General features: G+C 36.9%; 1 protein-coding gene across 4 annotated transcripts; it reads right to left on the reverse strand.

The window, feature by feature from the left end:
* Positions 1–596: 596 nt before the first annotated feature.
* On the reverse strand, positions 597–8,138 carry LOC143875992 (transcription initiation factor TFIID subunit 7-like). 4 transcript variants are annotated; one of them, XM_077377581.1, is made up of 5 exons: positions 6,726–6,775; positions 2,048–2,152; positions 1,442–1,575; positions 998–1,117; positions 597–911 (listed from the first exon to the last, which is right to left on the reverse strand). In XM_077377581.1, the coding sequence occupies exons 2-5, from the start codon at positions 2,109–2,111 to the stop codon at positions 804–806; spliced, it is 426 nt and encodes a 141-aa protein (XP_077233696.1). In that variant the 5' UTR covers positions 2,112–2,152; positions 6,726–6,775; the 3' UTR covers positions 597–803. The 4 variants fall into 4 exon arrangements, with proteins under 4 accessions (XP_077233696.1, XP_077233695.1, XP_077233693.1 ...); XM_077377580.1 differs by lacking the exon at positions 6,726–6,775 and adding an exon at positions 7,775–8,138 and having other exon boundaries at positions 598–911; XM_077377578.1 differs by lacking the exon at positions 6,726–6,775 and adding an exon at positions 7,775–8,127 and having other exon boundaries at positions 600–911; positions 1,997–2,152.
* Between the last annotated feature and the right edge of the window lie 4,001 nt (positions 8,139–12,139).

Raw genomic sequence — 12,139 nt, forward strand, 5'->3', positions numbered from 1 at the left:
GTAGAGAGCTTAGAGGAGGTTTTCTCCTCTGGTCAAGGGGCTTTCTTTATATGTTTCTTTGTGTAATTCGGATGGACAGTGAGCTTTTATATGAGTCCCTTATCTAAGACAGTTGTAATCCAACGGCTATAAATAAAACAAACAATCTCTACAGTATAAAGCAGCGAGCAATTAAGAGATTTCTCTATGTTTTGGAGTGGGTTATGCTTTGGAGATTGAAAGTCTTGCTTGGATGAGAAATAAAAAGGGACTTACATTGCTGATGACTAAAATATAAATATATGAAGACCATTTTTCATATATTAACAGCCTCGAGTCGGATTTAGAGTGCTCCAATGAATTTTTGTGGCTTTGTCCAAAGTAAAGAAAAAGGTTTCCAAAATTTCCTGCTTTTCAATTTTCCTCTTACATATGAAAAAAGATGGCTTGAACCACCTCAGAAAAGGATGGCCCGATTCTATTTCTCTAAATAAACTACGAAAATTATATTGTCAGCAAAGAGTAGGACCTATGTGCAAAACATACAATCAGAATATGCCATGTGTACAAAAAAATACACACTGGTTGGTTTCCTAAACTGGCATGTGTTCGTGTCATTTTAAATGGTTTCCAAAATTTTGTTCTAGAAGACGTCTCATCAAAACTTCAAACCAAAGCCTCAATTCTTTACTGTTGCAGCGAAGGGATAATCATGGTGTGTGATTCAATCCAAATGGCTAGGATCATACGGAAGAACCACCATATTGAACAAACCCCGTGCAAATATTAGATAATTTCAGTAACTGGCATGTGTTCGTGTCATTTTAACTGCAAGAATGATAACTATAAATGTGAAGGATATCGACATTATCAGTTGTTTTTCTATAGATAATGTCATGTAGATCTTTCTCAACCCGCTGGACAAACTCCGGCTGCAAATGCAAAAGACCATGTGAATATAACAAAGACAAAATGCAGAAATAAGAATGTAATTATGAGTGAATGTCGTGGTGAATACATTCAGATCGGGCTCTCTACGAAACCGTCTCCTGCGAGCATCCCTCATTGGAGGGGTAAGTCCATGCTTGTACTCAACCCCCTCCGGGTCAGGATCACCATTTTCTCTCACCATAATTATCTGTCACATCCAATGAAATCAAATAAATCTGATATAAAGAAACAACATTTAGAACTTGATGTAGTACATGAAAAACTAGCCAAGTTCCCTCTCTCGGTAAGAACAATAACTCATATTTCTTTTAAAAGTTAAAAACATAACAAAAACTAGTAACCAAACCAAACTACAAAAAATAAAAAAGAGACTAATTAGTATAAAAACAATCAAGTCCCTTGATCGACTCGCACCGGATTGAGCCTTAATCAAGTTAGAATTCAGTTTCAAATTTCAAGTGGGGCATAATATCTCCATAACTGTGATGTAACAGATGTTAGAATGTATTACCTGACCAACGTCAGCAGTTTTAATAAGTACACTATCATCGTATGTTTTGTATGATTCCACAATGCAAGGAAGATCCAAGAGAGATGCCGGAAAATGATCATTGCCAATGAAAAATGTGCCACTTCTTCCATCCTCTGTAACACAGAACCTTTAGATGTTTCCACATACCAAATATTAAGAAAGAAAAATGTAAGATCCCAACCACTAATGGCATTAGCAAGTTTTTGATAATGAATACAAGTTAAAGATGCAATGAGGCAAGGTAGTCAAGTGCGAACTGTAAGCAAATGTCTAAGGGAGATAAATATCTGGCTTTCTACTAACTATGAGAACAAATACTGATTAGTTAAGATCTATATTTATTGTTTGATATTATATTCATTCAAAAGATTGAATCCTTCTGAGTTTATAGCATTTGGCACAACCATTCATAAAAAGAAAAAGGATTTGTCAAAACATTGGATTAGCATCAAATACCTGCTTCTAATAGGAATGAGGATATTAAAAAGCTAAACTACAAACAGGGTATTGAATGAAGGAAGAAGAGTTTCATACCTGAGAAGGACAAATCCAATGACTTATCTTCAGAAGAAGATGCATTCTCACTCAGTAGGCGATCAATCCTCTCAGCAACTGCCGGTGGAACACGGAGTATGAATTGTTCTTCCATATTTGAAAATTCTTATTTGATTCGTCACGGCAGAGCAAGCTCTTCAAAACCAGAGAAAAATGAACAAATTAAAAATGGAATTATTATTTTTTTACAACACAAACAGTGTGTTATGCAAGAATGGGTTTGATGCAGGTCAAATGAGCGAAAGAAAACTTGGGTGTTGTGGGGAAGCTGTAGTGCCAAGTGGATGCTATTCTACTAGGAATTCCCAATAAAGAATGGGCTTTATATCTCAGCCTTAAAAGACAATTGTGTGCCAAAATTATAAAGCTATCATTACCAATACAAGATAAACCTAATCTAAGGGTCAATCACAAGCCGATGTAGAGATTCCTAGGGGATTCTCATGCATCAGTTTAAATGAAACAGACCAAAATTGAATAAAAAATCTTAAGAAAAAATAGAGCAAATAAATTGAAGAATCTGGAAAGGTATTAAAAAAAAATGATGGCCAAATAAAAAAACTTAACATTAGAAAATGATCGGTCAAATAAAAATGTATTATTTTAATTTAATCTCATATGCAATTTAGCTTTTGATATCCGCACTATGATTTGATAATGAGGCAAACTCACCTTGTTTTGCATTTTTTAATTGGCTTCTGAGAACTTTTTGGGAATTGTAATGGCATTTGACAGCTGGTTAAACCATGTAAAACAAGGTGAGTTCGGTCCAGTATGAAAACATGGTCCTGCGGATATCAGTAGCCTTGCGAATAATACTCATTTAATTTGATCTTCTTTACAAATAATATATTTTAAAACTATGTTAAACATTCTTCGCCCTTCAGATTTGAATGGCCTTTTCCCTTTAGATTTTGGCAACCGATTGTGAGTCCAAAACCGATTATTGGATCTAATATCAGTTTTGGACTCACAATCGGTTGTCAAAATCTAAAACGAACAAAATAACAACAAAGAAACGGAAAGAATTAAAGAAAGAAATGAAACTAATTGCTACCCACCAAAAGAAGAAAAGAAAAGAAACTTAAAGATTTGAAATGGATAAAAGACAAATTTAGTATAAAAGCCCAAGCCATAGAAGTCCCAATTAAATAAAAAATTGTTCTTTATGCTCCTCAAAATGGAAACAACAAATTCAAGAAAAACAGACTACAGGGAACACACAACAACAACAACAACAACAACAAAAAACGGGCGGCCCAGTGCACGAGGCTCCCACCGGTGCGGGGTCTGGGGAGGGCTAGATGTACGCAACCTTACCCCTACTTTGAAGAGAGGTTGTTTCCGTGAAAAGGAAAAGAAGAAAAAACAAACAAGAACTTCAAGAACCTAGTAAATTGACAAGGAAAACAGACTTTAGAGAAATCTACGATACAGTAGGTTAGATTCAATTCAAGAGGAATTTCGATGGGATCAAGAAATTCCAACTAGATTTACGGAAGGAAGAAAAACTGCTGAAGGTGAAAGAGGGGAGGGTCTACTCCACCATTACGAATTTCGTTTCGTTTCTTCTGAAAAACCATAAAAAAATGCCCCCATATTCCGTTTCGTTCGAAATTTTGGTCTGTTTCGGCCGAAACACCCCATTTTAGTTGTTTTCCTTCTCTTCCCCTTTCCTCTTCTTAGTTCTCTTATATTCGTCTTTCCTCTACTTAATATTTACATGTAAAGTCATTTAAGAAAATATCCATTTACTTAAGATTTACATGTAAATGAGGAAATACACCCCCATTTGGATTTATTAAAAATAGTTTCAACACCCAATTCTAAAAGGATAAAAAGTCCACTTTCCAGTTCTAGTACAAAATTCAAAAAAACCAAGTCCGGTCAAAATATTATCTTCCAAACGATGAGGTATTTTTTCAATTTTAAAAAATCATAAATTCTGTCATGTCCAAACATTATTAAATCCTAAATGTTCAGTAAAAAAATCACATAATTTGGTCTCTAAATCTTTTTATCCAACACAAGCATTTTAGTTGATGGTAATTTTCCGTTAAGTAAATGTTGGATCTCTACAGCCTTGATGTTATGATGTATTGGGTTGCAGAGGATGACCCTATTGTTCCAATTTTTAGCATTTTTTATAATTTTTTGTGTAATACAGTAAATTTAATTTTTTTTAAGAAATAGATGTTTTTTAAAATATTTGTTTTTTCAATTTTTTTTTGTGTTTTTTAACGATATCCGATTTTTTTGGATTTTTTTAAATATTTTTAGCTATTAAAAAATCGGTTGTCGTAACACACCGAAATGAAATGCCGAACGAAACAGACGAAACATTCCTTTCCAGTGGCCAAAATGAAACGGCGAAAAAAAAAAGAATTCATAACTAAGGTCTGCTCTATGGCCTTTAAATGGTGGTCAAAATGCCACCTGAAATGCATTGGATCTGACATTTTTACTAATTACATTAGAGAAGTTCTCTTAACACATGAAATTCACCAATTTCGGCGAAATCTTGTAAAGAAACTACTTCATGTGAATTTCGTTTCGGTTTGTGCCGAAACAAAAATATTTCGGCCGAAATGACCATGGTAACAGGTTGTCAAATTACGAATGCAACTACTGTCAGTTAGGCTCCAAATCAGAGTCAACCCCAACCCAACCTAACCCAATTTATTGAACAATTACCAAACACATGCTTCATCTCATCATCCCGAACCCTACCCAATTTTCCAAATTCATGTTACGTTAGAATAGATGAAAAGAAGCCCCCCATCATCCACCTATATACTCAGCCATCTGGTCCTAAAACCTAAAACAAAACAGCCATCATTTATGCAAACATTTCCCATATTTTGTTTGTTGCCAATATGCTACGCAACCATAGAGGGAAAACAACAATATCAAGAGAACAAATCAGCAAAAGAATAAGGTATTTCCATTTTCATCAGACATCCAATCACAGAATAGAGAAAAACAGAAAAAAGATGTCATTCCAGCCACATTCACTCTCATCCCAATGTCATCCCATCAATAGTGCAGAGAGAGAGAGAGAGAGAGAGAGTCATACTTTCTGCGGTTAAAATATGGGTGGTTGCCAAGGACAGTGATGAGTTCAATGGAAAATGAAGAATAAAAAATAACAATAACAAGAAAACAAATCAGCAAAAGAATCAGGTATTTCCATTTTCATCATAGAACAGATAAAAACAGAAAAAGATGTCAGTCCACCCACATTCACTCCCATCCCAATGTCATCAATTATCAATAATGGAGATAGAGGGGGGGAGGGAGGGAGAGAGAGAGAGAGAGAGAGAGAGAGAGAGAGAGAGAGAGAGAGAGAGTCCTACATGTTGTGGTTAAAATAAGGGGTGGTTGCCAACAATAGTGATGAGTTCAATGGAAAATGAAGAATCCAAGTGTACAATTTTTTATTCCTTTCACCTGCCTTTCTCATTGTAGATGATTGAAGAGGATAGAGGTGATAGGGTTTTCTGTTGAAGAAATTGGGCCGCGAAGGTTAGAACCTACCAGAGTTGATGAGAGGAAGGGATAGGTTGCAATGGGGAATGTGGCGGAGGAGAGGTGGTGACGGGTAAAGGGAAACAATGCATTATTCACACACACACACACACACACAAGGAAGGAAGGTGTGTAAATCCATTTACGATCAATGCATGTCATAGGTTGTGCTATAACCACTACGAGCCACTAAACAATTGAGTCAGCTGTGTACTTGAAGATAAATAAGATATTGCCCAAGAAAATACATCTAAATTTCCAGGTTCTTCTCAAATTGAAAGCAGAGACATTTCTCGATGTCAACTCATGTGAGTACATTTATCAACCGTCTTAAATGAAATGCATAAAGGAATTTCTCAATCACCTGGGAAACAATCCATGCAAGAATTCTAAGAAGTAAAGAACCCTTTATCTTTTCTCAATTGATGTATAGGAAGCCCGAGGCAGAAAACCATATAATTTATATTACCCATGAAAATGAGCAATTCACTTGTACTAATTGGCCATATATTATGGTCAATGAGGCCCACATATATGTAGCAATGAATTATATACTAGTGAAGCCTACATAAAGGGGCCTAATATACTAGTGGGCTCTAAGGGCAAAAAAAAACAATGATCTGCCAGTGGGACTATTGAGGGCGTGCTTGGTAACCACTCCCCAAATCATGTTGATAGAGCATGGAATCACATCCTTTTCCCTTTGAAAAAATCTGCCTAAAAGGCACCTTTGGAACCAAGATCCAGGTTGCATTCTTCTTATTTTCCTTTGTTTGGAGTGATAGAATTAGAAAATCGCCCCAAAGAATGATTACCAAACACACCCCGAATAACACAAATGAAGAGAGACAACACTAACTCACAAAATGTTGTGTTGATGCAAAGAACATATGTAACTTGCTTCAACATGTACAATCAGTTTGGTTCCAAACAGAAATCCTCACACTAAGATGTTAATCTTAGGTTGTGTTTCATATCATGAAAAGTGCAATGAAGTGAAAGTGAAATCAATAGAACCAATCTGTACAAATTCTTCCACTAAAAGAAAAATAATAGGTGATACGGCTATCCAGCACATTTCGAAAAAGAGAATCAGATCAATTTTATGCAATATAACAAGAAATCAAACAATAGATGCATGAAAATATGACAGAAAACCAAACCAAAACTTGCTGCTCACAATTAATTTCATTAGCGTAGACTGAATGAATTCAGCTCTGATGGAGGATGATATGCAATGAAAAATCGCTTAGTGCAGGTTTAGCAATACTGAAAAGTTTTTCCTTGGGAAATCTATTGTTTAAGGTATGATAACAAAACAAGTTATCGAGCCACTTTCCATTCTTCTAAGGCTACATCAAAAGACCTTGAAAAATATCACTGGACAAAACAGTTTTTATCTTTTCCCTGTCGAACAAGGGTTTTCCATGCCCTCTTTCCCTCCCCACTGTATAATTCTTCAAGGTTCATGGTTTCCACGCATGCCCTTATAATCACCCAAACCAAGATGAATAAGAAATTTATAAAAATAATAAATAAACATATGAAAAACAATCATAAAGTAACCATAAAATCGATCGAATATCTACAACATTAATCCATCTTGTAGCTTAGAAAAACGACAACATTTTTCCAATACAATCGCAACTACTAAAAAAGTACTTGCCTGACTTGAAGAAACTTGAAGAACCTATTCAACCCAATCAAAATAAAACACAAATAATATTTTTGTTATATGAATGAGTATATTGGAATAAAAAAAAATCCCAATCCAGGGACCAGTCATAAGAATAAAACTAGTTCATCCCAGAAAAAATGGTTTCTCCCTTGGAAAAATAAACGATCTAAACATAATGCAAGGAGACAAGAGATTGAAAAAAGAAAAACCACGATTCACATAAACCTAGGGTTTCATCTGCATGAAGAACAATAAAAAGAAAACATCTAAAAGCGAAATCTGAGTGGCAACTATCATAGTAAGAAGAAACATGATTCAAGAGTTTCATCGGCATGTAGAACAATAAAAGAGAAGTTCAATTGTTGATAAAAACGAAGAGGAAAGCCTCCAAAGGTGAGGTCTGAGGGGAAACTATCATAGTAAGAGGATACATGATTCACAAAATCACACGGTTTCACCATGTAGAAATTAATTAAGAATGGAAGATAAGATAAAGCAGAGCTATTCAACAAAAAAAAGTATAAAGCAGAGCTAGGATTTTTGGAACATACCTTGCGATTTATGCAACGTTGAGAAAGATAAAGAGATTTCTAGAACCCTCGTTTTGGAGATGATCTTCGGTTTAACTTGCTACGACCAAGTGAGAGAAGTCCATCTCTTTAAATATTAGATATGTAGTATATGCTGAAATGAAAAACGTTGGAGGAGGCATGTATAGTGGCACTTTCTTTGTCCTTGCCTTGCCTACATTTATGGTGCACTAGGTTTTATACATGTATGTGAGTATGCCTGGCAAGAAGAAAACCCAATGATTTCCTACTGCCATTGCCAAGCGAGAGTCTCCCCACCTGCATTTGCCATTGGTGCCGCTGCGACTACTATTCCAGAGTCCATGGCTACAATGACCACCCCTACGGATTACACTAAACAGACTGAAGAACATTTCCAACATACTTATAAACAGTATATACTTGGAACAACATTAATGCTCGCCTAAATATACTTTTTTATATTGATGGATGATTATGCTAAGATGAAGAGAAAGAATACACAAACCCAAGATCTAGCTAGACAAAAGGAGGGGAAAGAAGGGTACAAATAATATAGACATGAACATAACACCTCTCATTGAGGAAGGAAATAAAAAAACCCTAGGCTTGCCCTTGTGACCCCCTCCCTTGCTAGCTAGCATATCTGCGTCACTATTGGCAGACATATTTAGATGATATAAGGAGATAGACAATCTCTCCACCCGCTTCTGGATCTCGTCAAACCAATGCGCAAACCTCCATGGAATGGGATGACTCCCCTTTAACCATCTAATTAACATTTAGAGAATCGCCCTCGACTGACAATCTATCAAAGATATTGCACTCTATGCTGCTAAAACCCTGAAGGGAAGCTCTAACTTCCGCTTCATTGGAATCCATCCTCCAAATAGGACCTGAGAATGCCCATGATGTTTGTTCTCGTCCTTAAGTACACCTCAACTCTCACAGACCCAGGGTTTTCCAGGATACATCCATCAAAATTAAGATTCAATATCCCAGGACCCAACGGTTCCCACTCTGGGGATGGACGTGTCACCGACTTCACATCTCCCTCCATTCATATCATAGATCATAAGCTGAGCATAGATGCCAAACTGTTACGAGTCGTATGAGTCGACTCTCGATTCGAGTCAAGTTGCTGGGCTTTCGAGTCGAGTCGCATGACCGACTCGCCTATGTTGATGACTCTTAAAAGTCGTCTGGTGAATCTTACGAGTCGCTGTGAGTCAAGTCGAAAAACTGAGACTCGTACGATTCAAGTCGAGTCGTTGGGCCTGTGTTTTCTTGTTTTGATGGTTGAAAACTTGAAAGTTAGGACTTAAGAATAATCATTATTATTTTTTAAATAGTAGTAAATTGCATTAAATGCAAAAAAAAGACCGAGGAGGCATATACAAATAAAGAGAAAGAAGAAGAAAGACAAGAACAAGCCCCCACTGCAAGAGTCCAAGAGGAACGAAATCAAAAAACTCAACTCTTTCCCTAGAGACACCATCTTTAGCTAAACTGTCTGCCACACCATTAGCTGACCGCTTAACATGATAGAAAGAAATCAATACATTCCTCACCCTGTCTTGGATCTCATAAAAAAAAGAAGCAAATCTTCAAGGTAAGAAATGAGAGCCACTAAGCCAACTTATCACATCGAGTGAGTCTCCTACCACTACCTTATTCAAATCTTCATTCTCAAGATACCTTATTCCTTAGTAGATATCACGCACTTCAACTTTATAAGCGTCTACGACTCCAATGGGATTCGAAAAAGCGCATGTGTCAAAGTTTAATTTCAAAAAACGATGTGCAGGAGGGTCCCAGTCTTGTACAATCTTGGGTTCTTGGCCTGAACCACCACAAATCTCCTTCCAACCATGCCATAAATCATAGGCGGATACAAATCTAAAGCAGAGAAGGTTTTCACCCATGATTAAGTTCCAACCAAAAGTTGATAATTACATTTACACCCCCTCTAGTTTCTGACACATCCACTTCCACCCCTATAATTTAAAACGTGACAAATACACCCTTGTAGTTTCAATTTGTTTAAGGTTTGCCCCCTCAGCTGAAGGTTCGTCCATAGATTGAAGGGTTAGGATGATCCGATGGAGCTGATTTTTTGGGCACACCCTATCTATGTCAGGACCCATCAAATGAACGCTTTGGATTATCCAAATAATGTGGGCCCATACCCGAATCCAAACACTACCAAAAAATCATCCAAATAATGTGGGCCCACATTGTTTGGATGATCCAAAGCGTTCATTTGATGGGCCCTGACATAGATAGGGTGTGCCCAAAAAATCAGCTCCATCGGATCATCCTAAGCCTTCAATCTATGGACGAACCTTCAGCTGAGGGGGCCTACCTTAAACAAATTGAAACTACAGGAGTGTATTTGTCACATTTTAAACTATAGGGGTGGAAGTGGATGTGTCAGAAACTAGAGGGGGTGTAAATGTAATTATCCCTAATTATTTTTGTGCTTGCAATTTACAAGCATATAGTTATTTATAGTTTTGGCTTAGTGCTTTATCTATGTGCCACTAGATTATTTTTTTACATGCTTCATCTTTTGATATATAATTATATTTTGTTCAACTAAATTTCTGTTAGTGTCAAAAACTCTTACGAGTCACGGGTCATAAAATTACGAAATCAAGTCACGAGTCGAGTCATGGGTTGACAAATAGAAAGCTAAGACAAACCTGAAACTGGGGAAAGTCTTCACCCGTGCGATAGACAGTGTTGTAGACTTTGTGTACACAAACTACGCGCTCTTGACATTGCCTTTGAAGACCCTCGCATCCCTCTCCTCCGAAAGAACCCATATTGTGGCTAGAAGGAGTACTTTCCAAAAAACATTTCCGAAAAATTTGGTTTGTCTGGTTGGCCATTGATGAACTTATGATTTTCTCCAAAAGAGGAGATTAAAAGCTAAAACAACTAGAGAAGATAAATTGGTCAACTAATGGCTAAAAACAGCGGCTCCTACTTTTGATGGATTGATCTTGAACATCCATCTATTGGCTAAAAGCCAGAGAAATTGGTCAATCTTAACATCAAGTAAATTAATTCTTGGCTAACGAACACGGACAATCGAAAGAATGTAAGCAAAACTAATGGAAGAGTTGAAGGCAGGGTACTGTATAAACCATTAGTTCAATAAAACTTACAAGTTGTAACAATAAAACCCAGATTAGGGGTCCACCTGTTTTTCTGCTCAGTGGCAGTAGTTTATATCAGACTGGTAGTAAACAATAATAATCATATCACAAGTCTCTAGAGAAAATAAAAAATTCAATAGTAGCTCGTAGTCTCCCCTAAAGTCCTAAGCCAAACAAGAAGAGACAGAGATTAACTCATAAGGCCAAGTGACGTTCTTTTTTAGCATATTCGTTATTTTATTTCACAAGGAGAAAAACCCCAAAGTTCCATCAAATCCCCCAAAAATATGAGAGGTGCATCTAATTCATTAATAGGATAGGAAGCAACAACAAGTCCCTTGAGTTTTCCAAGAGAGAGAGAGAGATCACACCTTGAAGTTTAAACATACGAGATTTCTCAGTGGTTAAACCCAAGCATGAGTTTTTATACCCAAGCCTGAGTTTTCATATGGTGTAAGCCCGTATAATCCACTATTTTTCAAAAAGTACTGTACGGCTAAGACCATAGGATGATCCAAACCGTCCATTTGATGGGTCACAGTGTAAATAGGCTGTGCCCAAAAAATCATTTCGATTGGATAATCCTTGCCCTCCGATCTAGAGACGAAATGCATATTATGGAAACCTCTATAGATTGGAGGGTTGAGATCTATAGAACTCTTAAAACTCTTAAAGCTGTCGAGAAAAGACATTCGTTCCCATTGTGTTAGGTGAAAAGACATTCTTATATCTAAACATGAGAAATTATATGATCAAGAGCCGTATACCCCGACTTTCTATTGAGTGACTGGTCACTGAGTCAAGTTGACCTACTCAGCCACTTTCAAGTCTGAATCGGGTTTTTTTCAAGTCCATAAAGCATGCATGAAAGAATAAGCTCAGGGTATATGATTATTACTTTTATCGAAGAGATGGTGAGAAGGTGGGTTATTTTTGGTAAAGAGATGGTGACAAAGACAAAGCTCTTGGAAGAGGAATTCTACTTTTTATTTTTATTTTTGTAGGGCACACACCATATTTGCTTAGGGCTGACAATTTCACCCGTGAAAACAGGGATCCGCCCAGCCCTGAGCATTCCCTGTTTTTGGGCGGGAGACCGAGATTTAAACAATTCCCCAAAGCGGGGATGGGGATGGAGTTGTGCCCTCCCCGCCCCATGCAAGCCATTATCAATACCATATTATTTTAGTACTGTGTGATTGTA

The sequence above is a fragment of the Tasmannia lanceolata genome, unplaced genomic scaffold (assembly GCF_043159265.1).
Source record: "Tasmannia lanceolata isolate RefF3 unplaced genomic scaffold, GAP_Taslan_0.1 ptg000004l, whole genome shotgun sequence".
Taxonomy (NCBI): Eukaryota; Viridiplantae; Streptophyta; class Magnoliopsida; order Canellales; family Winteraceae; genus Tasmannia; species Tasmannia lanceolata.

Bases quoted from the DNA above. Each gene is read 5' to 3' on its own strand.
- LOC143875992 (XM_077377578.1), bottom strand. From the start codon at position 2,111: ATGGAAGAACAATTCATACTCCGTGTTCCACCGGCAGTTGCTGAGAGG. The intron at 1,576-1,996 runs GTATGAAACTCT...TCTGTGTTACAG, and splicing joins ATTGGATTTGTCCTTCTCAG to AGGATGGAAGAAGTGGCACA. The intron at 912-997 runs GTATTCACCACG...TTGCATTTGCAG, and splicing joins GTAGAGAGCCCGATCTGAAT to CCGGAGTTTGTCCAGCGGGT.